Below are 26829 nucleotides of genomic sequence, written 5' to 3'. Positions count from 1 at the left end.
ACAGGTTCCAAAATATTGTTGAAAAATACTATTATTAGCAATTCATCATTAAAAATTATTAGCAAATTTAGTCAGGTTTAGCCTCACAGAAACTATACCCCTTGGGTTTGGGTTTAGGCAGAAATGTTTCAGGTATGTGTCGGGTCAGGCTCAGTCTTTTACAGAGCTTCATGGGATAACTAGGTTGAACTCGGTAGAACACATATTTCCACCAATGCTATGCAATTGTCAAGATATGCCAGTTCCACACGTCGGATTTCACCAAAAGTTAATACCACATTACCAACTTGTTTCACATCAGGGGAAGCACACATTTTCATGACTGTACCTGAAATGGGACATGAGATATGCTGGTTTAAATTCTATCCACTTGTAAGCATTTTAACTGATTATCACAACACCACAGGGCCAATCAGCTCTACATCTGTTCAGTAGCCATTAGGGCTGCACTTCTACCACTGGACCAAGTCTTGGAAAAATTGGCAGGGCAGTTATGTCTAAACTGGAAATGAGCTCTCCAGTGCCCCCATGTTGTTTGATTGGGCCAATAATGGAGGGTTTGCCTCTTCTTATGTTTGCTGATAGGCCACAAATTTTGATGGTGTTACATCAATCCGTTCAGAAGTTATATGCTTTGTAGTGAGAAGCCACACCTACCACCACGCCCCCTTTGGCCAATTGGTGTGAAAAGTTAATCAGTTCTTCCTTGACCCATGACCAATCTTTCTACAAAGTTTCATACAAATCTATTCATAACATCTGCTAACAGACAAACAAACAAATTAACTCCATCGGCGGAGGTAATGCATAAAGGAGGAACAGAGGAACGGAAAAGGACAGAGTAGGCAATTTCTAGTGAGAGGTGAGACATTACATTGACAATGGGGGCAGGGGGTGGTAGATATTGAGGAGGAGAGTATCAGGTTAGGTGGAAAAGAGAGGAGTGAATAAAGTGCCAGTGTTTTGGCAGCAGGCAAGCCGGACAGTGAGGTCCTTGTTGGCCATATAGGCCTTGGATTTGGGCTGGGGGGAAAAACTGTCACCCCCCGAACCCTGCACCCAAACTCTCCTCCGTTTGTACTGAGCACCTTCCAATCGCTGTCACCGTCACAGGGGCAGCAAAAAGAAAATGCTCATACACAGATGGGCATGCAAACACACTAGAGACTTTTAGTTCTTTTAAATATACATACACTACATGCACATTAAAGACATTTAGACATTAAAGTACTTTCTCACACACTCATGCACACCAAACTCACCACCAAAAGAATTTATGTTGATTTTTATTTCAGCTACCTTAGTTTTGGAGGCAAAGATCATAGTTTTTGCATGCTAGTTTTAGTCTTAACTTTAGTTTTAGTTGACTATAATAACCTTTACCTACTGCAACACAATACTCAATATGTGTTATAAATCATCCATTCTCAGAGGTAGAACAACCTACATGCATGAATCCACATGAATGCAAACACACACAGACACACAGACACTTAATTGTGAGTGTCCCAGCTAGGGATGGATATTTTTACAAGCTCACTTGCCTGTGCCAAGGCTATTATTCTTTCACCTGGCTAGTGCACTGCCCATACCCAAATAAGCCATAATTTGAATGGGTTCTAGTGAAGGCGGTATTAAAATGGCAGCTAAATATCGCTGCCGGATTAAAGTGCCCAAAATTCTCAAGTTCCTTCTCTGCCATGGTTTTATTTGTGGTGTGAGCGTTGTCGTGAGAGTGACTGATGACGGCCTGCTGATATGTCACACCCCTCTACTGGCCTGGTAATGCTGGGATAATTGAACATGTTTACATCTCCTGTGGGAAATCAGCAGAGCTTCACAATACACCAGAGAGGAAAAGAAAAGGAACAGAGGGTTGGAGTGTATCACTGAGAGATTCATTTTTAGAGAATTTGCTTATCACATGTATTGTAATACGATCCATAAAAGATGACTGCACGTCTGCGAAGGCATATGTGTCATTTGTTGTGTTCACTTGTGTCTTTTAGCGTGTGTATGTGTGTGTGACTGCGAGTGACGCACCCAAGTGCATGTGTAACCTGAGATTCAGGTGGTGATGCAGGCGGGTGTGCAAATACGTGAGTAGAATTTGTTACCACGGCAACAGGCATTCAGTGAGTCGGTGCAATGGAATGGCTGGTGCAGTTCTATTAGCGAGAGGCAGTTTCCATAGCGACTCGACATCGCAGCTGCCTATGCAAGAGCGTGTGTGTGTGTGTGTGTGTATGTGTATGTGTGTGTGTCTGTGTATGAATACGGTGTGAATCCTGTGTGAATTTGAGTGTTCATTAGCGTACCTTGCAATGTATGACTTGCTTTGTCACATTCTATTTCATGTATTTCATCCGTTCCATCATTTTTTATGGTATGAACCTCCCATCCTTATCTCTACCCCCCTCGGTTCTCTCACGCTGCCCTATTTTCATCTCCTTCTTCTCCTCTCTCTCTCTCTCTCTCTCTCCTACCCTCTCCTTCTCTCTCTCCTCCTGTCTCTCTGTCTCTTTCCCCATCTCTGAGTGCCGAAGCTCATCAGGGTAAACAGATGCTGTGGCTGTTATTTATGTTTCCACTTGGTCTGGCTTTCATACAAATTATCCACAGGCCCTGCACAGCGCAGACGCTCAGCCTAACTGGGCTGCACTGGCAGCTCTCTCAGCCTTATCGCCACGCAGACACTCAGACCATACCACAGACTGTCGAGAGAGAGGGGGCACGCAGGCTGACAGAGTGTACCATAGCAACACACTGTGGGATGGGCACAAAGACTCAGTACCAATAACAGAGAGGGCACAGGAACTGACTGCACCATTTGCTCCACACATGGAGGGGAATAACAGTTTGGGAAGGTACCATCGTAGCGCAGGACAGATGACGGTATCATAACAGAATAAAATATAGAAGACAAGCCCAATGGGGCAGACACATACGTGAAATACTCGCTTCCAACTAAAACGCAGCCTTCTGAAAATGTACCATAGCATCTTCAGGTCACTGGTTGTAGGACAGCAAGGTTAAAAAAATGCTGCATACAATCTCATACTCTGGAAACTGCCATACTTGTAGATATCTGGAGTTGTCTAGTTTAAAAAGGGTGGACTACCTGTTGCCTCTATACCCTCCAGCAGCACAAGAACTCAAAAGATTTGTGTGGAAATAAAGAATTTTATCAAAATGAGACCAGAATGAATGTAAAAATAGTGGAAATCCTATTTTGCTTTCCATGGATAAATAAAAAATTCAAACTGTATTTTTGCAATAAAAAATTCCCGAATTTGTAGGTGTGCTGCTAGCTTTTACCTATGCATGTCTCTGTCTCTCTGTCATGCAGATATCCGTGACCGTCGCAAGAAGCCAGTGATGCTGTTCATCCATGGAGGCTCCTACATGGAGGGCTCAGGGAACATGTTTGACGCCAGTGTCCTTGCCGCCTATGGAAACGTCATTGTGGTCACCATGAACTACCGCCTCGGGGTGCTCGGTAAGTTTGGCGCGTCAAGCTGCGACATCACATCCTGCCGGCGTCACCAAGGACCGGACGCACCGGACGTAAACGATTGACAGACATCGTTTGACGTGCGCTGTTTCACAAGTTTCAAAACCACTGGTTAGAATTGCATTTTGTCACACTGTGTGTTTTTGAAATAGCGGTACAATCCATATATAAAGCCTGCACTATGAATAATAGATACTCTATGAATAATTCCAAATTGAAAGGCATTATGAATTTTGTCCCCTTCAAAATTATAAATCACTGCTGAAATATAACAAAACGCCCAAGGATGGAAATTAAACCCTCTCCTGCTGCAGCCTCCTGTAGTCCATATCGCCTTTAGCCTAGCCTGCTCCAGCCTACTGTCACAAGTGATTTGAATGTCAATTTACAACTGTTTGGCAATATAAAGAGGCACTTTGAATTTTCGACAGAGAACAGTCCTTCATCTAGTAAATTCTTTGGCCGGGGAAAAATATTTTATGTGCCACACACACACACACTGTAATCATTTAAATGTTAAATTCATGTAGCAATTTTTGACATGCTTGTGCATAGGGAGAGAGAACGCATAAGGGGAAGTGGTGGCAGAGTAACAGCGTGCACAAGAGAGGGAGAAGCATGAGTGGTGAGTATCTAAAGGGGCCTATAAGATAGTCCACTGTGCAACCTAAAGAACAAAACTCAAAAATACAAAACAGAACCATAGGCCAATAGGACACAATACCCTGTATTCATATGCTATTGAATATATCAGAAAACCAAATTTCCTACTTGAAGATTTCACATGAACACTATTCAAAGTCGGATGATGAAGTCAAAAAGTCGGACAAAGTTTTGCTGCCCGAGTTTCCGAGTTATGAAGCAGTAATAATCTTTCCACACTGAAAAACTTTTTTGAGTTGTAAACTGGTATTTAGTACTATTTAGTTATGAAATGCAACAACGGCGGTCATATTGTCAACATTTGAGCACAAATGTGCCGGTGTCCTATTTATCTCACTAAACCTGGCTCAGTTCGCCCTCCAGTGGTTAAAATGAGCAGCCGGTGTTCAGTTGGAGATGCAGCCGTGTTCAAGGACATTAGTCCTGAGATACGTCATTTGGTAAAAAGATTTTACCACCCCGAGTATAAAGGTAGATTTGAGACACTCCACCTTGTTCCTCTTCTCACCAACCCGGCCCAACCCCAAACCCTCCTCTCCCTCGCTCTTCACGCCTACTTTCTTGCATTTTTCAAAATCATGCAGTAGGCGGAGAGAAGCTCAACCTGGGTGCAACATTATTCTTTAATCTTCTCAACATGGTGTTGTGTTGTGTCAATCAACTGCAAGAAAACACTTACATATTACACTTTTATAGTTGGCCAGATCCACATCATTCTTTTCAGGACGTTCATTTTTGTTTATCGTTGTCTTCCTGGTTTGATTTTCTGAAAAACAGCATGTGAAAGCAATGCTGTTCAGCAGCTGACTTGGAAGTCCCAAATGTCGGACCTTCCCACCAGCATGTGAACGCACGATAAGAGCCAATGCGTCCCCAATGCGCCCCCAATAGGCAGATAGTGTTTTCTCACATTGTTAAAATTATGATGAAGACCATCACCATGCACATTGAGGTCTACTTAATCCTGAGTTCTTTTCTGTTATCAAAAATGCTAAGACTTTACCAGTTCTATCCTTTATCCGCCGGTATTCACCTTTGCAGCTGGTGGAAAAACACAGATAACAGCTAGGATTTGATTCATTGCTTCAGAAATTCTACACATCACTTAATTCCTTTTGTGTACATTTGGCGATTAAAAACAGAAGGTGCATTTGAAAATGTGTGTCTGTTGCTTTCAGTGTGTTTTTAGATTAAGGCCTATTCTGTTTGTCCATTCTGTTGGAGCTTCACAGTGCTTATATGGCCTGTGAGAGTGGGCTGAGCTGTCTGTATGTATATCCAGCCCTTGTGCCACTGGAAATCAGTGGAGTCAAGTATTTACCGACGCTGTCATCTTTTGGAGGTGTTTGCATACAGACTATCTGTGTCATTCATTGTGGTTGCCAGGTTGGGTAATGTGATCTTGTTTATTGCACCACGCCTGTTTCAACATATCAGAATAATGATAAACAGAGAAATGGGAGTACTTTAGGATGCAGTCCAAGAATTGCAGCAAGCATTAACAGAGGGTAACATGATCCAGACCGTTATTGACAGTGCCAATGGAGAGGCACAGAGACAAGGACAAACTGAGAGTTTGCGGAACGAGGAGCTGAACCTGCAGCTCTATCCTGCCTGATTTGTGCTTGTTATGTGGTGTTTTTCCATGTGCTTTTATAATTTTTTACAGCCCTCAGACAAAGCGGGACCATTAGTGACTTGAACATGAGATTCAATTCACGATTTGAATTCAAGTTTGCTTAATGCACTATTTAGTCATCACACGGCCGGTCCAAAAAAAAATCCTCAGCGGTGTCTGTGTTTGTTTCCTTTCCAGACATCTACACCATGTTTCCAAACAGTAACCTGTCTGATTTACATCCAATTTGTTGGAGTGAGTGTGTAAGAGAGAGAGAGAGAGGCAGAAAAAGAGAGATGTGCTGTTTGTTTGTAGTGCGCTCGTGCATTGTACAGTATCCATGAAATACTGTACATGCACATGCATGCATGCACGCACACACACACACACACAATCACTAAAACACATACAAATAGAGGTACAGAGCGATCCTGCTGAGTGATTATGAGGGATGACGCAGTGTCCTCGATTCCTTTAACATTGTTGAAAATTTTGGTATGTGGGCGAATAGACTGTGCTCTCTCTCTCTCTCTCTCTGTATCTCTCTCTCCCTCTCTCTCTCCCTCTCTCTATTTCTCTCTCTCTTTCTCTCTCTCACTCAGATATGCTTTAAATGGGTTACTGTACTAAGGCGATTATCTTTGTGTGTGCGTATGTGTGTGTGGTGTATGCATGCATGTTTGCCTGTGTGTCCTTGTGCATGTGAGAGTGTGTGTGTGTGTGTGTGCTATTCGATTGTGTGTGGAGCGTGATACATATGAATAATGTACCATCCATCCAAATTTTTAATAGGAGCCCTCTCTGACAGTGTGAATTTGAGTCAAAATGAGAAACACAAGCATACCATATTTTAATAGTTTTATGCTATAATCTTTAGTATTATCCTGTACTTACACACACAGAAGCTTACGCACACCAACCTCATTTCATACTCTGCCTGCGCCTTTAAGAGAGTGATAGGGAGTCAGGAACGAGGGAAGAAGAGAGAGCGGGGAATAGAGACAGATGAGAGAGGGAGAATAGAGAGACAGAGAGGGGAAGGGAAACAGAAGGGGGAGATGGGAACAGTCTAAAAATAAACCGTCAGAAGTGCTTTTTAAATCTGCAGTGATGCAAAGTATTCATTCAAATAAATGTTAATGCAATGTGGCCGCAGCACCCTTGCATATAGGTTTGTCGGGTGCACCTTTAATCCGATACAGTACATTATCGTGCGGGATTCCGGCAAGTTATATACTTGCTGGATTTTCTTATTGATTTATGATATGCCTTGTCATTGTGGAATAAAATGGGTGAATGAGAAGAAAATGTCTGCTGTACATTGAAGGGTTCAGAGGTTTTGGTGTCAGCGAAGATTTTAGATTGCTGCTCCGCTCACCTTCTCCTACCTTCCTCCTGCCCCAGGCCGAGAGAGCCTTCTGATTTGTGTTGCATAGCCATCTGTTCAGACTAATTAACTAATTAACTAATTAATGAACTCTGGGGAAAGGCCCACCATCGTGGGCTCTATGAGAGCGAGAACATTTTTCACCTCGGGAAGAGAGATGAAACGCTTCTTCTAGTAATGTTTCTCTGCACTTTCTAGACAATTTTCTATTTTTATGTGTAAGTAACAGCAACTAGTACTCATCCAAAAGTAACTACTTGCTATTTTGATTAAATCTTCTCTTTTCTGTTGTTGGTATTCACAAATTAAACAGCTTTGTCACTGAATGCTGTGGAGCTATGAATTTAATTTTTTTTTTTTACCATTTACTAGTCTCTTATTGAATTTCTAAAAAGATATATTTACAATCTTGCTAGATAATCTTTCGTGACTAGTTAATATATTTCCATGACTGTTCTGACTCAGAAACAAACACAAGGAAATCAGTCATCACCTAGATTTATTTGTTTTGTGTTTTTACAAAGGAGCTGTTTAATTGTTAAAGCATAATTGCTGACAGAAAATGGGATGCAGACACATGCAGTTTACACAGCAGTATACTGCAGTGCTGGAATTAAAAGGGAAATAGTCAAGGAAAAACGTCTAAAACCATAGGAATTCAGATGATATTGTTAAAAATGAATAGAGACATATTGAGATCATATAGTGTCTCAAGAGATCAGACATGCCAGTTCAATTGCCAAAGAAAGGTTTTGTTGAAAAGAGACGAGTCTTTTACTTCCCTGTGAATGCTGCCTCCTCATCTATCTGACATCTTGAAAGGTTTTGGCTTAGGTTGATAGTAAGCCTCACAAAATTCAAGCTTTATAAATACTTGTTTATTTTTAAGCCTTTTACTACCATTTACTCTCCTCCGTTGGTTCCTTTTTTTTGCAGGAATTCAATATTACTACTACTACTAATACGACTACTAATAAAATAATATTAATAATAATAATTAATAATCTTATAGTACTTTTCTTACAATTACAAAATACCAGGAAAGTACTTAAAGAATATAGAAAGATATGTCAAGGACTGTGCCAGTGTCACAGGCTGATTTATTACATTCTGCTGTAATTTTCATTACACAAGACGGTTGTTGTTGCCTAATCTTGAATAAATGTATTGCCCCATCAAAAACTTTGCAAAATTAATTGTCATAATTGTCTTTGCTGTTGCACTGTTTGCATCCGTTTCCAAGCACAAACCAGAGATTCACTTTCTTTTTTCATTCACTTTCTTTGACAGGTTATTAGCTCGTTGGATTCTGAGGTACAATCCAGTTGGCATGCCCACCAAGTACAGATCAATCAACTTAAAAGGCAAATATGTGCCTATATACCCCCTCGTGCTTCTGACTCTCACAAGCAGCAATTTGTTAATTATTAGAGAACAAATCATTGTACATTTAAAGGGCCATGAAATATTTTTAAGCACAAGTCTATAGGACAATATTAGTAATTATAATCATCCACAGATCTTTAATTCTTCTTAATGGGCCTTAGGAACCGGTTCAAATCGTGGTGCCAGTTCAAAACATTGTTCTCAAAAACAATCCAGTAAGTGTGACATATATTTTCAGCCAGGACAGATTGTCAATTAATTTTAGCCTGCTGCGTCTTTACAATTCAGCTGTCCGCATGTACAAATCAAACACACCTCCCACTCCCTGCCCAGCATTGCAAACTCCCCGCTCTGCAAACAGTTCATGTGCAAACTTCTTTCCCTCTAGTTGCCAATAGTGTACTCAACTGCACTGGCAGCATTGAGAGAACCAGAATGATTTTGCTTTTGTGTCATTCTGAGAGTGACAAAGCAAGGTGTTGGTCTTATTTTGGGCATCAGTCGTCATTTTTCCCTTGACGACTTCCCCAGAAATAGCTATGTTGAAGATGTACTATCATCTGGTCCATACTACAAGGCTGACTGTGATCAGGTTGAACATGATAGACAATATAAACATGCAAAATGAGAATCTAAAAAAGGGTCAGTAACAGAGGAAAGGTTTTCAGCCAATTAGATTCACTTGCAGTTAATCCTATATTTTATGCCTAGTAGTGGAGTTAAGAGGTACACCTAAGATCTGTTTTGCTTAAAAAGATACCTAACCATATGGGGTTTATTCAGTTTTTCATATTCTCGTAACCCGCAGGATGTCTGACAGGTGTTAGTCTAGTGAGAGACATTGCCAGTCTGATAAGAATGCTCCAAATCCACTTTATTGTATGGGTTGGAGATTTCAGGCTCATCAGTGCAAACAGTTGGTAGCCAAGGACAGTTGCTTCCCACACACAGGGAAAGTTCACCTTGAACAAAGACTTATCGGTATATTGACTGAAATTGACACAGATCAGCCTTCCAGGCTGACAGCCAGATGCACAGCTGTACCAATCAAATACAAGGCAATTACTGCATGCACCAGCCAATCAAATTCCATGCTCAACACCTTGAACACTGCAAATGGTGTGCAAACCAAGCCCAAATCGTTTTAATGTAGTTTGATAACTAGTTGAACATCATAATCCCATGCACAGTAGTTACTTTACATACATTCTTGGAAGGCTGGTCAAGGTCCATAGAAGGCCGAATCTAACTACCTTCCACACAGCTGTATGCTGCAAATGTCTGATTTTACTGTGTTTCTGTCTCACAGGCAGATTTTAAATTGAAATAGAAATTCAGAATGAGAATGAATTCTACTGCCTTCCACACAACTTGATGCTGCAAATGCCTCTAAAGTTTATCGTGATGACTTCTGGCCGGATGACTGTGAAATAATTGCATGATATTCAATGATTAAACTGTGCCAGCTGTCTGTTTGTAAATCATCTTTCAAGGCAAACTTTATGTGCTACCTTCTGTTGATGAAGACAGCTTCCCATTCCCCCTCAACTGTCGTACACTAGCTCAGAAGCAGCAACAGAATAGGTGACTGTGCACTTCCATTATCATTTGATAGAAGCTGAAATATGTTTTTATAATGTTAGTTATCCTGTCAAATGCTGTGTAACTTTCAGGTGAAAAAAATAAATCACTTAATCTTGAAATGAAAAGCGGTTTACCTGAAAGAAAAAAAAAGCCCCAGTAGACGAATTGAAAAACAGAATTGCTCCAGCCAGACAACAGTTTTGTCTGGCCTGATTTCTATGCTGAAAATAAGGAGGCTCTTTGGGTCACTGCACAGGGGGTCTGTGTGTTACTAGAGTGTGATTTTTCGGTCATATTTCTAGCTTGTGGATTTTCACAAAGGGCTGCTGTGCAAGCTACTTGCAGGTACTTCATTTAAGCCTATTTTTTGCTTTTGATCAACCGTGGTCCACCTGATTTGTCACTGCATTTTTACATTTTACATTTTGGCTGAGAAAGTATGTTAAAGTATATTTTTGTTTAGTTACAAACAGAGTTCCAGGAGTGTTATGATTTTATAGTCAAATGTACTGTTTTTAAGGACTGAAATTATGCGCTTCACAACGTTTTTTCAAATAAATATAGCTTTGTTGATAGCGGATTTCTCGAATGAATTTGAAGGATCATTTCTCACATGCAGAGCACTTGTAAATGATTGACAGATAATATCCACCATCCCAGTTCAAATGATGCACACCTGATGAGTGGAGGCATTTAACTGCATGTCGACACAAATGTTAGGAACCTAGCTGACTGGAAGGATTTAGGGAGAATGACCATGACCAGAGGATCTATTGTAATTAATCACCATCATTCATGCTAACATTCACTCGTCTAAGCCACAAACTACAGACTCACCAATGTGACTCACTAATGACCTCTACTGTAACCAATGAGTAGAGGCTGCCAGTATGACAGCCACATACAAATCAATGTGCTCATATAATACAATTACTTTGCCAAGATTGATGTCACCTTTTGCTATCACTTGACGAATTAGTATCTAGAATCAATACCAGTAACATCTATATGACTAACAGCTAATTAACAGCTAGCAGCTAGATTAATAGCCAGATGAATAGCTATGTGTCTGTACATATATTAGGATTTGTGGTTGTAATGTAATGTCTGTAAACGACCCTTTTAACTAAGGATGGTAAATGAGGCTTTCAGAACCTTTCAATGAAATGAAGGAAGCATCCAAGAAGCCGCTGAACTCTACCAAACCCTATCCACCTAGTCGAGTTAATAATTGAGTACAGACCGTCCCACTGCTCCCACAATAACTTCACTAAGACTGTTGAACGGCACATAAAATGCTGATGAGATTAATGTACCAAAGAACACAGTTTGTACCACACCAAAAGTAGACAGAAAAGCTATGGATTATTTAAGATTGCAACTGATTTAATTGTGTCAGTTTTTAATATCCTGTGACCTAATGAATGATCATAACTTGCTGTTAACTTTCTTGAAAACCTTTGAACCATCATAGTGTCAGTGTGAAGCATTGTTTGTCAACTTTACATGACAGCAAGGTTTTGTTGCCCAGCTTGGTACCATTTGAATGGATTTTGAGAGTAAAAATTAAGAGAGAGATGAGTTAAGTAATAAATACAATGGAATTGGAAGTCTATGGGCAGTGTACTGAAATCACATTAGTTCAGCAGGAGTAAGCCCAATTACAGTATAATTTCATGTCTAGGTATAGTTGACATGCAGAGTGATACAAAATTGGAACGTACCTGCTAGCAGGTCTTCAGAGTGAACTTCTAATGCCAACAATAAGATTCATGTGAACATTTCTATAATCTAACAAAAATGTGCAAGAGCTGAAGAATAGATCTGGGAAACCACTATCAAGGAATGGAAATGATTACTGAGCATCACAGTGTGACCTTCACAGGACAAACTTTGAAATCATCTTTGAGGCAGTCAGAAGATTCTGGTGAACCTCAACGGACCGAAATTCATGTTCTCAAAACACTCAATATACCTGGAGAACTGAAATTGTGAGTTTCCAGGTTGCAAAAGCAAACCTATAGACTGACAGATGACTGATGTCCTTGAAAGTAAAAGCCTAGATAGAAATGTTTTTGAAGCCTGTCTTGATGTTAGTGTGTGTTTTATGTATTCAAACCTGATCTTACTTTCACCCCCTCCCACCACAATAAATGTTTAACTTACATTTCTGTCTGACTGACATTGGCTGAAATGGATGAGAATTTGTTGGACTTAAACTATATCATTGAATAGATATAAAAGCACAACTAACTTTGTTGTTGATCTGAAGAGTTCATTTAGTATTTTTTTCAATGTATTCTCAATAGTTACTACTCTTTGTTTATAGTATTTCAGTCAGTACTTGTTAAGTTGATGCCCCATAAGTTCCAACTTTTTTTCCATGTCTTCAAGTCCCTTCAAGTCCTTTCCAGGTAGAAAAAATATTGAATTTGTTGAAACATGTTCTCATTAAAACTCACAGTAAACAATTGTTTTAGTACTTGTAAAACACTGTACAATTTAAATGATGGGTTTTTTGTTGTTGTTGTTGTTTTAGCAGATTCAGACAATATTATCGTGACAAATAATCTTAGTGACATAAATTGCAATCTTGTACGCCTCTTTGTGGGATCATCCATTACACACGGATTTGCTAACCTAAAATTTAGATTTGCTTTGGACAGATGAACAATTTACATAGCCTACTATACTGACAGTTATGGGGTATATTCGTTATTTGGCTTGCAACTAATGTAAGCAGGGACTGGGTAGCACTTAGATGCATAGTGACAGCAAATCATGTTTTTTTGGCACTGAGGTCACATTCATATATTACACAATTTATAGAGATAATCTCAAGGTTGCCACACAACACAATGAGCAAATTAACTTAATCCCAGTTTCATGCTATTAGATACAGGCTCATGTTTGGAAGAAATATGAAAAAGAACAGACTGTTAGTCTTACATGTGCAGGAGACAAAGCATACTCTGCGTCATGCACCATCTGCCCCAACAAATATCTGTTTTACTTATACACTGCCTCTCCTTCTGCTTAATTAATTGAATGATTCATATACAAAAGTGTTCTGCTTCTTATCTCCCCATCATTCATTGCTGTTTTTTTCTTTGTATATCAAAAGGCAATCTGTTTCCTCTGTTTTTTGACATATCACCTTTTTGTGTGATGTGGCAGTGAAATTACATAATATGTCCTTCACTATATTCATTTCACCTCTCCATCAGTTAGGATCTGACAGTAGCTTTGAGCAATAATCTGTTTAATACCGGTCTTATGTCTCTGGATGCTTTAGCCCTCTCCTCCTCCCTCTCTTCTCTGTGCTCTGTTCATAGAAATATCATGTTCAGTGAATCACTGCAGTCATTCTGTTCATTCCTGGAAATGTTCCCTACAGATGCATGTTCCCATCGAAGTAGTAAAGCTATCAGATGGCTGACCACGCTTCAGTTCTTAACTGGGGATCAGTGAGTTGTACAGAGACACTATGGTGGACAACAGAACAGCCCAAGTATTTATAGTATGTTTTGAACATATGTGTGTGTGTTGTAATTTCAGGATTAAATGAAATACACCTCAATATTTTTTAAGTATGTCAAGGAGGGTGTGTGGGAGGAACCAGCAGTTTTTTATTTTCAGACGGCCTTGACGGACGACTTCCTATAATATACCGTAATTCTTTTTTTTACGGTTTCAAATTTCCCTCAATCTATTGCTTACTACCCTTCCATTTTCTCCCACCCATTCACTTCCTTCTCTTCACCCTATATCTTCACTTAGAGGTTGAAGACTCTCCTCACAGTTCCTTGGCCGTTACCTAAAGCAAGTGTTGAATATGCATGAGTTCAGCCTCATAAACTGCTGCTCTCAGCGCTAAAGTCAGCAGGAAGCCCAGCTCAGCAGATGGGGAGAATCAGAACGAAAACTTACTGAAAGAGAAAGGAGAGGAGAGGAGGGAACTTGTTTGACTTATCTTCAATGCTGGCAGATAAACCACATTTCCTCTCTTCGTGTCGCCCTTTCAAAGAGAATGAGAGCGGGCGCTAGCTCATGCTAGCATGCTAGTTCGTACGCGCAACCGACATGAGTACGGATTTGAGCGTGTGTGTGTGTGTGTGCGCGCATGCAGTTGTTTGTGTACTTGAATATGTAAGTGCTTGAATGTGTGTATGCAAGTGCTTTTGTGAGTGTGTATCCATATCATTTTGCCTGAAGCTCTGGACAGTTGCCAGGCAACTGTGGCAGACAGCTCAGCGCTCGGCTGGGCAGCTATGAGAGCAGACACTTCCTCATGACGGTGGTTTTGATAAGCAGCCCAGGTCAGCACCGACACATGAAGAGGTCAGATCCCCTCCCTGCGATGATCTAACGACAGGACAAGTCTCACGCAGTACGCATCGACTGGTCAACCAGCCAAATGCAGAGATTTCCAGAGCTAACAAGAGTGAGGCCTCTAGAGGAAGACCACTTCATCACTGAACACACACTGCAAAACATCTCTAAGTCATTTAGTCTATTATTGAGTCCTAAAATCACAATTTTCTTAAAATAAGTGAAAAAAAAAATCTGCCATGGGGTGAGATAATTTCACTTGTTTCCAATGCAAATCAACTTGTTTCAAGAATTTTGTAGAATCAGTTGTCATTTTCTTGAAAGCAGTACAGTGATCTGCCTTATTCTAGATAGTGACATTGGCAGAAATTTTCTCTTGGTTCAAGAAAAATAAGATTTGGAGGCTGAGTATGAGACTAAATGACTCGTTAAGATGGATGTTTTTTGCAGTGCAGATATTTCGTTTTGAGTATTTTTTATTTTACATTACATAGGATGCAGGCACAACACCAAAGCAGACAGAAATAAAGTCTCATGAAGAAGTGTCATGAAGAAGATATATTGTTTTTCCCTTATTTTAAACTTTTATCCCAATGTGCCTCTATTTTGTCATTCCTCCCATTTATCTCGCCTATTCCTGAGCAATTATCTTTGGCAGCTAAAAAGCATTTATTTTATGTCTAATTATGTGCTGCATTTTGTGTTTCTGTTCATTAAATGTGAGTAATGATTACAGGCCAATGAAATGAGTACAAAATGTACTTTGTTAAATAGCGTTCTGGTGTACTTTTGTGATGGTTTAGACTATAGGGACAAACTTAAAAAAAGAAATAACCACCAGTGATAATTAAGGCAGTTATCTCCTTCTCTTATTTCTCAGTGGCGTGCGTTTCTAAACATTTTCCAAACTAGCATGTGATGAAGCGTGAACCAGAGCAAACAACCACCTTGAAAATACAGTTATGATATAAAATATATTCAGCAAAGGATTTGACATTCTTTAATATGATTCTTTATTAAATCAGCCCACAATCAAACACTATAGGCCTTAAAGTGTTGTTAACTGCAGTGTGAGTAGTGGACATATTTGAGTGTGGAATGGGATGTGTGTCACACTGATTGTGCTAGAAAGGTCAATTTGGCAGGTTATCATCACCATCATCATCACCGCCGTTATCATCGTCATCATCATCACCATCACCCACATTATAATCATCAACAGTAAAACTTAATTTGCTGTTCAACCCACTGTACAACTTGCTGACTGCCCTCTTCTACCATCTGTCCCTGTTACCTACTCCCTATACTTCACAGCTCATCTCCATTGTCCCACTTCTCTCCGCCCACCCTTTTGAATACCCTACTTAATTCAGCAATGTGTGTCTTTATCTCTGTGTCAATGTAAATCTGTATTGCGGAAACCTCAATGGATTGAAAACTATCCTGTTACCAATATAAAACACATACAGTATGTTCCCACACAAGCAAATCCACTGAACCGGAATCACTTTATTTGTGAAACACACAAGAATTTGTCCCCTTGGGGTGCAGAGACATAAATATCAACAACTTACATTAGTAACACAGTACATGCTGAATCACACACACCTCACGCACAGTTCAAGGGGACAGTGCAAGATAAGGATAGACAGTAGGCTGTACATATCAAAGCACAAGTATACATTCATCGTTTAGTCACTATGCACATTCAGTCAGCATGTTTACCATCCAGGCTTTTAGCTGGAGTTAAGTATCCAGTTCAAACCACCTTCTATATTAAAGGCCCATTCCACTGAAAAACGCAATTTTCCACCTTTCTGTGTGGTTATGAGGCATTTGGGCTGTAAATTGGTATGAATGAATATTGAAAATCAGGGTTTCTCATATTTTAAATAAACATTGTAGAACCAAAACCTGGATTTGCTCCTCGTGGTTTCAAAATCATTTTAGAATTACGGTAAATATCACTGGTTGCATTTTTTGTCCCCCCTTTCCTAATCCCAGCAACCTAATCACACCACCCTCCTTCTCACCACGCGAGTGTAACGGATCTGTTGTGGTTGCAAGCTAGATGTTATTTTTGAGAAGCTAATGATTTTGTGATTTTACTGCCAAAATCACTAATCAAACATGGCAATCAAAATTTAGGGTGAGCTTGGCTATTTTATTGGCAAGTATCAGTCAGCTCCATTAAGATTCAGTGTCCCTATGCAGTGGACTGGACTGAATTTCATTCAACAGTTTGTGGGTTCGCCAAGTTTGCCAGGTTGACACCTGATGCCATTCCTTCAAACAAATAAGCAGCAATCTGCAAGAAGCCACAACTTTTTATCCCCAATCCCCAATAATATTAGCTTCCACAGGCCTCGTCTCATATGCTAGCGTCCAACATGTTTAACACTGTTTACCATTTACCCAGTGTGTGATTGGCTGTCAACTTGTGAATCAAAGCTCTGTTTTGAACAGAAAGGATACACCCACAGTTACCAAGACAGGCGCTAGATGTAGTGAAAATGCATAGTATTTCTTTAAGTAAGCAGGCAGACAGGTTGTCTTGTGTCTTGCAGGTGTCTGAGTCCAAAATACCGAAGTACCTACAGTGGGCAGGTCCTTATGTGCTGTTTGAAGACACAAACAATATCTATCAGCTGTTAAAGTGGCAATAGGCAAGATTTTTTTGTAAAAATACACTTGTCTTATCCACCTAAATTACAAATTGGGACTGCAGCAGAGAAAAGTTCCCCATCCTCTCTAACTGAGACAGCATAGATTTGTCGTATTTGCCAAAATGTAATTCTGGTACTGGGTATGGTCATAGGTGGGAAATCTGCTCCATGCACAGAAAGCAACAAATTGAAACTTACAAAATACAAAACTTGCTCCTAAATAGCATTGAGCGAGTTCTCAACTCGCGGACTGGCTGGATTAATGAACAATGGGTGAACCTGCTGCCAAAAGATTTTATTTTCCAAGGAGTGTGTAGTTTACTGACATCACGTTACATGATTATTGAAGTCATACAAACGTTCAAAAATTCAAACAGTTAAATCTTGCTGCCACTTGGGGCCGCCTAAGTCCGAGTTTGCCTTGTGCTGCTTTCTACATTGGCATTGCAATTTTCAATTATAAGTGCAAGAGATATTGTGTGTGTGTGTGTGTGTGTGTGTGTGTGTGTGAGAGAGAGAGAAAGAGAGAGAGAGAGAAAGAGAGAGAGATTTTGTAGTGTTTGTATTATTGTGTTGTGGGTGTGCACCTGCTGTGTAACTGTGTGTACTGGAAGTAGGTGAAACATGCCTTCTCTTGCTCTCCGCTGATGAGCTCTCTTAACTGTGCTGAATTTACAGCGTGGGTATTAAAAACGCGTGTCATTGCTGAGTAATTTGGCAACGTTTCCATGAAAGCTCCGCAGGCCTGCAGTGAGTTGGAGCTTCAAAAGTTCCTGACAATGACAGGATACCATCTCCTGTTTGTGGGGGATATTAAAAAAGCAAGAAACGCTTGATTATGTTATCCTGCGCCCCCCGAATCTCTGCCCTGCTCCTCCATTAGCACATAATCTGTAAACTTTCTCTCTCTCTCTGTTTGTTCTGTTCTACCCTGCAGGGTTTCTGAGCACAGGGGACCAGTCTGCTAAGGGGAACTATGGCTTGTTGGACCAGATCCAGGCCCTGCGCTGGCTCAATGAAAACATCGGCCACTTTGGAGGAGACCCAGAGAGAATCACCATCTTTGGCTCTGGAGCCGGTGCCTCCTGTGTCAACCTCCTCATCCTCTCCCACCACTCCGAGGGTAAGGGTCTCTCATTGTCACTGTCATGTTAGTAGTCATAAACCCTGTCCAAAAGGGATTAGCATTACAGGAAAGTGTGGGTAATGTATTTCTTTACATTTCATGTTAGTAATTTCTATAAACAGTCCCCACTGCATAAATCTATAGCAAAAGGAGGCGTTAAGTTTTTAGAATTTTGTCACCCACTCCTTTCACCTACAACGTTAACACAGGAAAAAGTAGTCAAAGCACACAACTAATGTGGAGGATGCCTTGCTGGCAAGTATACACAGCAAAAGCCAAAATGTTCAGTTTTGTTTTGTTTTTTTGTTTTGTTTTGTTATGAAATTACTGTGTAAAGTATAGGTAATTTGGAGCAAAAAAGCGACTGTCAATCTGGACGCTACTAGAATTGACAGATGGAGGAAAACAATAGGTTATTTGTGCTGTAAGTATTACTCACTGGGGACACTGTAATAATCCCAAATAATGTCATTCCACATGGGACTAAAATCACTGAATTGCACCGGCAAAAATTATATTGCCTGACCTTCTCCAGTAAAACTAATCCTATCTGGACAAGGCCATAGACATGGATATTGACTTTGATATCTTTGAATTTGACTTAAAATGAAGAGCTATCTTTAGCATCTCCCGAATTTATCATCACTGTTGTGTGTAGCCTGTATATACTATATATATATATATATATATATATATATATATATATATATAAATACAAATATATACACACATAGAATTATATTATTGGGTTTCACCAATGTATTTGACATTTTTTTTTTTATAAGATTTGAATATTATATAAAGAATATAGTGGTTTGAGGATTGAGTTTTCAACCAAAAACTCAATGAGGTTTCGTCTTATTTCAAAATAAATAATCTCAATTAGAGGAATATACCCTTTAATTGACGGGCAGTTAATTATATTGTGCTCCTTCACTGCAAGCACCCAATGACTGTGTAAAATATGGATTCTTTGTAATTTATGCATGCAAAAAAAATGTTTTTAGTCAAAGAAACCACTGTCCTGCCTCTGTATTTAGCCCATTGTGGTCAGTGATCATGCAATATGGAGTTGTAGTGTAAAATATAAATCACACAGAGAGGAGTTTCTCTGTCTTCACATGTCAGATGTTCCACTAAGCTCACAGGCAGCCACCACTGCTGCAAGCATTCGAGACGCTGATGGAACCTAAACAAGATTTTAAGAGGCACAGCATGACAAGTGTGATCTAAATGAATACGTTGAATATATCATGAATTCTGTTTGGGTTTGTTTTCTTCGGGGAATGCAACAAATATGAGGCTTTTAGGAGATCCCATCTCCCACTCCAAATCAGCCATAGAATTTGATGTAAGGACTTTGTTGAAATCCCTGCTTGGGATGTTTTATACAAACATACAAAGGAGAATCTTGTTAAAATGCAAAAGAATATGATACAGTTTTCTTTCCTATCAAAAACAATCAAACCTGAAGCAGTTGAGGAAATTGCTCTAATAGAGCAGGGAATTCTCCAAGGAGGAGATCTTCTCTGACAGGAGCTTGAGCACAACACTTGAAGGAGGAACGTCAGAGCTTGATCTAGGTCAGATTAGCCAGGTTGTTCCACCTTTTAATAACAATGTGGTGAAAGTGTATTTTATTTTAAAGTTTGAATGGCAGGTCACATCCCTAAAATACCCGCCAGATGTTTGATCACTAATCCTTCAATGTGATCTGGTTTGAAAAGCTCAGAAGATGAATGGAACGGCTCTTTGTACCTTACCTAGAATTCAGATTATGTGATTATTAAAACTGTTAACCTTCTCACTTATAATCTGACTAAAGACGGATAAAAACAACAGTTTTGTAAATTGCATAGAGTCACAGAGTTTGCAGAGGAACACGCGTGTCTGTTTCTCCAGTGGTGTGCTTCTAATATGCTCAAGGACTTTGAGAGTTTGAAAAAGGTAAAAAGGTTAAAAAAAAAAGTAAAACAAGGAAGTGTTGTTCACACATACAGTACATTCCATCAATCACAACAAGAACAGAGTGTACGCCACCAGAGAATAACAATGTACAGCAACATTATTCTTATCTGTGATGAAGTCCTCTGATGAGGACTACGCACAGCTCAAAATGTTTTGTTTTGGGTTTTTTTATATTAAATGTGCTAAGAACAGTTTCTTAGCTATTCTTTGACATCATAACAATAAGGGAATCAGGCAATAGCAGGAAACATGGGTGAAGGAAGGACCCAAGTTCCTTTGGGAAAAGTTCATCTTACATTTAAGCTAAGGCTAAGTTTTTAGATTAGCCCTTACCCATACCTTAAAGGAATAGTTCACCCCAAAATGACATTTGAGTCATTATCTACTCACCCTCATGTCAGGAGTTTCCGTTTGTAGGACCACCAAACACAAAGCAAGTTAGCCGCCATTGTTCAGCCTGAGCCTTCTCCTAGACTACAGGGACATCTTTTTACAGCTCCAAAAAATACATAAATATCCACCAAATTTCTCCAAACAGCTTGTGCAACATAACCCATGTGTTTTGTACCCAAATGATTGCACTGTGGGTCCAAAAGTCCAATATTTACCTCATTATCTCCTGTATTTTCCTCAGTGACAATGCTCTGGTTGTGTGCACACCCTACAGCACTCCGGCAGAAGACTCAGCTTGTTACTGTAGGCTGTGATTGTTGTCTGGAACAAAGCACTGTCAGTAATTCTTGATCTGGTTTCATTTGCACAACCTGGAACTGTCGTATTAAAATGTGTTGAGACAAAAAAAAGAAAATAAATTTGTCAATCAAAACTGTGCTATCCAGAACACAGAAATGCTTTAAGAAATAATGTAACACCATCTAACAAAGTGCACATGATCATTATGCCATTCCTTTTCCCCATATATATGCTCCCCTGGGTTATATAATTTACAAACCTAACACTGGACAGTTAGTGATTCATTCCATGAGTGGAGACCGGCAATAGCCAATAAGAGCCAGGTTTACAGCGAGCTGAGTCTGGCTGTCCGCCTCCATTGTTGTTTTGTTTGCGTGTGATTTACCATCCTTGTCTAATCGTCTAGTGTGAGCATATATGACTGAGAGACAAAAAAATCTGTGAAATCCGCCATTATGTGTGTGATGCAATGCGTTTTGCAAAAGTATTCTATTGTGTCCCCGGCTTAACTCAGTTTGGAGTGTCACTGCAAAGAGGTTGAATACTTATTTACTCAAAATATTTCAGCTTCTCATTTTTAATAAAAAAAAATAATCCACTTTTACATTATGGATTATTGTGTGTAGATTAGTGACAAAAAACATTTGGAATTCAGGCTATAATACCACAAAGTGCAGAAAAAGTCAAGGGGGTTGAATACTTTCTGAAGGTACTGTATCTGTGTGTAGAGGAGAGATGAGATGAGATGAGGAGTATAGCTGGAGCTGCAGCTGAGAGGCTTCTTAATTGATTTCACAGGGAGAGGAGCGGGGGTGGGGCACATGCAGAATGGGGGGGGGGGGGGCTTAATTATTAATGACAGAATCTGCAGATAAAACAGAGGGACAGCAAGCCACTTTACATAACAGTGCAGCAGTGCGTTGTCTCTCTCTCTCTCTCTCTCTCTCTCTCTCTCTCTCTCTCTCTCTCTCTCTCTCTCTCTCTCTCGCTCGCTTCTCTTTATTCAATACAGCCACCAAGCCCACCAGTCATTGTTAACATCCTCTGATGCTGTGTGTAGAGTTGTCACCATTTTATTTATTTTTTTGCTGCTGACTCTTCTTGTATGTGATAGAACCACTTCTTTTTCCAACCCTAATGTTAATAAAGATTTTCTCAGGCTTTGGAAAGCAGCAGGGTATCTAGATGGCATCTCGCTCCATATGTAATACACCACAATTGCTCCTCCTCCAACATATGCATTATTTAAAGTACTCACTCTGGAAGGCCTTGAAGGCCTCATCAGCTGCTAGCAAAAGTGTGTCAGAAGGAAAAAAAAACAGCACTAAACTGAGAGAGAGAGAGAGAGAGTAAGTGATCGTATGCTTTCTGTTGAAGCAATACCCATATACACATATGGCCCTGGTGTCTCTAGGTCTGTTCCAGAGGGCCATCGCCCAGAGTGGCTCAGCCATCTCCAGCTGGTCAGTCAACTATCGACCCTTGACGTACACCAAGATCCTTGCCAAGAAGGTTGGCTGCAGTCAGGGGAACATGGCTGAGTTGGTGGACTGCCTGAGGAGGAAGAGCTTTCGGGAGCTGGTGGACCAAGACATCCAGCCCGCCCACTACCACATCGCCTTCGGACCTGTGGTGGACGGGGACGTGGTGCCGGACGACCCCGAGATCCTCATGCAGCAGGTCAGCTTTGGCTTCGCTCCATTTTCGGAGAAACTCAACCAGCCCCATGTTGCTCATCTTGTAGTGTTTGGTGTGTGGACAGTGGCCTAATATTACTGCTGCATTCTCTCCTGTCCTGACATGCTGTGTGTGTGTGCTGTGCCACCAGGGGGAGTTCCTCAACTATGACATCTTGCTGGGTGTCAACCAGGGAGAGGGCCTGAAGTTTGTGGATGACAGTGAAGGAGAGGACGGAATATCAGCGGCATCATTTGACTACACCATCTCCAACTTTGTGGACAATCTGTATGGATACCCTGATGGTCAGATCCTTCTTTTTTTACATGAGAAATTATTCATTTCACACAGGTCCCAGGTCGACCTAGTGCTTCAATTAACCATGGGTGCCATCATTGCATACATACTCACCTTTATTTCTTGTTTCTACCTAGGTAAAGATATCCTAAGGGAAACTATAAAGTTCATGTACACCGACTGGGCTGATAGGGACAACAGTGACATGCGTAGGAAGACCCTCCTGGCTCTGTTCACAGACCACCAGTGGGTGGCGCCAGCTGTAGCCACTGCCAAGCTGCACGCTGAGTTCCAGTCCCCCGTGTACTTCTACACCTTCCACCACCACTGTCAGACTGAGGCGAGGCCGGAGTGGGCAGACGCAGCCCATGGAGATGAGATCCCCTATGTTTTTGGGATTCCCATGGTGGGAGCAACTGACCTGTTTCCCTGTAATTTCTCCAAGAACGATGTGATGCTCAGTGCTGTAGTCATGACCTACTGGACCAACTTCGCCAAGACAGGGTTAGTATAGTGCCAAATATAGGAGTTTCTTAAAATATCAAGTGCAAGCTTATTAAAATAGCAAGGGATGAATTTCCTTTGTGTGCACTATGCAGTATGTTTTGTCTAGTATGCAAGCACCACTGATTTCACTTACATATTTTTGTACAGTGAGGTTTCCGAAATGCTGCGTGGCCCGTTCCTTTAGCCTGGTGTTGATGATTGGATGAAATGTTGTTTGCTAAGTGACTTTAAGTACTGGTACAAAGTCGGGGTAGTGTAGGTGGATATAGTATGTCTGATAAATGTTGTGAGTAGAGGTGGAGGGATTGATTCCAGAAGTGTCGGGGCCTATTTTAACAAAACATCTGTGTTGGGAGGTGCACAATGACATACCTGCTTTCACTCTCTTCCTCTAACATCCAAGCCAGATTTCTACATAGGTGCTCACCCCAAATAGCACATGGGATAGCTACATCAGATCCTGTGTATTGGTATATTGAGTAATTAGCAATACAGGTAAGGGTAAGTTCATAACTTAGCCATGATTAATAATTCTCAATATAAAAACCGAATAATGTTTTTGTTATTTCTCTCTCTCTTGCAGGGATCCTAACCTCCCAGTTCCTCAGGACACCAAGTTCATCCACACCAAGCCTAACCGCTTTGAGGAGGTTATCTGGACCAAGTTCAGCTCCAAAGACAAGCAGTACTTGCATATTGGCCTGAAGCCTCGTGTCAGAGACAACTACCGGGCCAACAAGGTGGCCTTCTGGCTGGAGCTGGTGCCACACCTCCACAGCCTCCATGAGGAAATCATTAGCTCCATCACCACCCGTTTGCCGCCTGGAGGCACCAACCGCTGGAAGGGCCCTCACAGCCCTGGCGGCCGCACCACCCGACAGCCTGTTATCTCCACCTATCCCCCTGATCCCGAGCCCGATGGTTCAGAGCGACCCCGCTACTCTCCCTTCCCAGGCGAGACTCGGGACTACTCCACCGAGCTGAGTGTGACGGTGGCTGTGGGCGCCTCGCTCCTCTTCCTCAACGTGCTAGCCTTTGCCGCACTTTACTACAAACGGGATAAGCGCCACGAACTTCTGCAGAGACGCCACCGCCGCCTGTCCCCACAACGTGGCACTGCGATGGGCATGGGAGTCGGCATGGGAGTAGTAGGGGCCCCGCCGCACAATGACCTGGCACTGAGCCAGGAAGAGGAGCTTATGTCACTGCAGATGAAGCAGCAAAGAGTGGAGCTGGAGCACGGCACGCCTCTGCCTTCCCGCGGTGTCCATGGAGATCTGGAGCCCCTGCGGCCACCCGTGTGCCCACCTGACTACACGCTGGCCCTGCGGCGGGCTCCGGAGGACGTGCCACTGATGACAGCCAATACCATCACCATGATCCCCAGCACCATCAGCGGCATGCAGCCCCTCCACCCCTTCAACACATACCCCCCTGTCCCGGCCCCCTCCACTACGCCTGTCCCCAGCCACAGCAACAATGCGCTACCACACCAACACTCCACCACCCGTGTATAGGACCAGGCACAACCTCTGCTACCCAACTCTGGGCTTACAGAGATGCACCACACAAACTGCACCACACAAACTTCTCCTCTCCTCTCCTCTCACTATCACCACCCTCTATTCTTTACTGTTCTCTATATGTCTGTCTTTTCTCATTAAGCCCTCAAATAAAGCTGCAGTTTGTAAGATTTTAAGCAGTGAAATACCTCTAAAATGTAATCATGAATCAAGGGGGATTGATTAAAAACGCTCCTTTGCCAAAAGCCTGTCATCATTGGTTACTACTTTGCCCCATTAGAGCACTTTCAGTATCTGGTGCTGAGGTGAGACACCAAAAATGCAGCTTTAAGCTTGTAGCTCTCTCTTAAAGAGGTACAGAGCTGATCACAATCAGGCAACTTGTGTGTAGCTCGGTTGCTTAGAACGCATGTGTTGTTGTGTCAGTGTAAAACTATGTTTAACATGAAATACAAATATTCATTCCCATTCATCGTTTAGCGAAAGGATGATACAGTAGATAGCAGCTTTGTAGGAGGCAACATATGCCCAAACAAGCCGTCTGTCATAAGCGGTGATTTCTTGAAACTTACAAATTGCAGCTTTAAAGGCCCAATCTGGAAATGGTATTTGGTACCCTGTGTTGAGCGCTAATGCCCCACAGCTGGCCTTGTGTTCTGACTTTGAAGACTTTTTTATTTTACTGTGAAATGTACTGACTGAGCTGTGGATACAAGGACTAACAGTATCTGACAGCTAAGCATGAGTTTTAAATGTATTTTAAAACGTAACATTTCTTGTTTACATCTGTCTCATTTACAAATAAATTTACCTGTGCTTTGAGTTACGGCGGGACCTGCGAGTTGTGATTTTCCCATCAGCTAGTCCCACCTTTGGAAAAATTTGTATACCCATAGTTGTTATGTTCAAAACATTTCCAGATTGGGGCTTTAACTGTTGGGCTGTACAGGAAATGACTGAATCATACTCAGTCTGTGGGATGCAACCTGGAATCCAGGCTGCCCATTAGAACTCACTCCATCTCTGCCACACAGGCTCTAACCGTGTCCATCACTTTATTTGTTCCTCACTCACTATCTCTCTGTCTGTATCCCCATCTCAGCCCATACAGCTGGTTCTCCTTTCTCTGCCTCACACTCTTTTCTCTCTGCATCTGCTCTTGTAGCTCTTTTTTATCACATCGTTAACATGATCGCTCCAGTTTCATTTCCATCTCCACTTCTTTCCTCTTTCTCGCAATCACTTCTAGACTCCTTTTTTCCTTGTTGGAGTCTTTTATACAAAAACACAAATGTAAATGATGTATTATTGATAAATTGTAAGGATATGAATGAAAAAAGTGATATTCTGATATCTCGTTTTTACCAGCATTCTTGGTGCCAAGTACTGTGATAAAGTTCCTCTCTCACTGGGGTCCAATGGACCACCTAGAGAGGCCCATCCTGACTCTATCTTACAAAAGGAATTACCATCATAAAAAAGTGCCAACCCCTTCATCTTTCTTTTTGATCCACACACTTTTTTAAAATTACACTCAGTGTTGCACTGTGGCTGGTCTCTTCTTCAAGGGAAATCAGATTCAATATATCCTCGTAAAAAAGAGAATATGAACATTTATTAACTAGTTTGCTGTCTGGGATATTTGCATGATTTTTTTCTAAAGAGTGTGGACAGAGAAGTTTTTTTGTTTTGTTTTTTGTTTTTTTTGTTTTTCATTTTGATTTTCATGTTTTGCCTTGTTTGATCATTGATTTTTTTGAAAATCATTTTCATTTCCTTTTTTTAATATCAACTGCACTTTGTGGTACTTCAAAAGGTATTAAAGTATTAAGAGATGAATATTGTGTAAAACTATGATATAACAAAGAGAGTAAATATTTCCTCTTTA

The 26829-nt window shown here is 41.0% G+C and overlaps 1 protein-coding gene across 2 annotated transcripts in view; it reads left to right on the top strand.

The window, feature by feature from the left end:
* Nucleotides 1-24935, top strand: part of nlgn2b (neuroligin 2b) — a 33676-nt gene extending 8741 nt beyond the window's left edge. For both annotated transcript variants that reach the window (XM_071915218.2, XM_071915219.1), the window contains 6 exons: nucleotides 3350-3499; nucleotides 18088-18273; nucleotides 22352-22617; nucleotides 22766-22919; nucleotides 23049-23415; nucleotides 24002-24935. In XM_071915218.2, the coding sequence (XP_071771319.1) occupies nucleotides 3350-3499; nucleotides 18088-18273; nucleotides 22352-22617; nucleotides 22766-22919; nucleotides 23049-23415; nucleotides 24002-24935 (2057 nt within the window). The remainder of the gene's footprint in view (nucleotides 1-3349; nucleotides 3500-18087; nucleotides 18274-22351; nucleotides 22618-22765; nucleotides 22920-23048; nucleotides 23416-24001) is intronic.
* The last annotated feature ends 1894 nt before the right edge of the window (nucleotides 24936-26829 follow it).

The sequence above is a fragment of the Centroberyx gerrardi genome, chromosome 11 (assembly GCF_048128805.1).
Source record: "Centroberyx gerrardi isolate f3 chromosome 11, fCenGer3.hap1.cur.20231027, whole genome shotgun sequence".
In the NCBI taxonomy this organism is placed as follows: Eukaryota; Metazoa; Chordata; class Actinopteri; order Beryciformes; family Berycidae; genus Centroberyx; species Centroberyx gerrardi.
The sequence above is the reverse complement of the archived record's forward strand: the minus strand, read 5'-3'. Positions and strand labels throughout refer to the sequence as shown.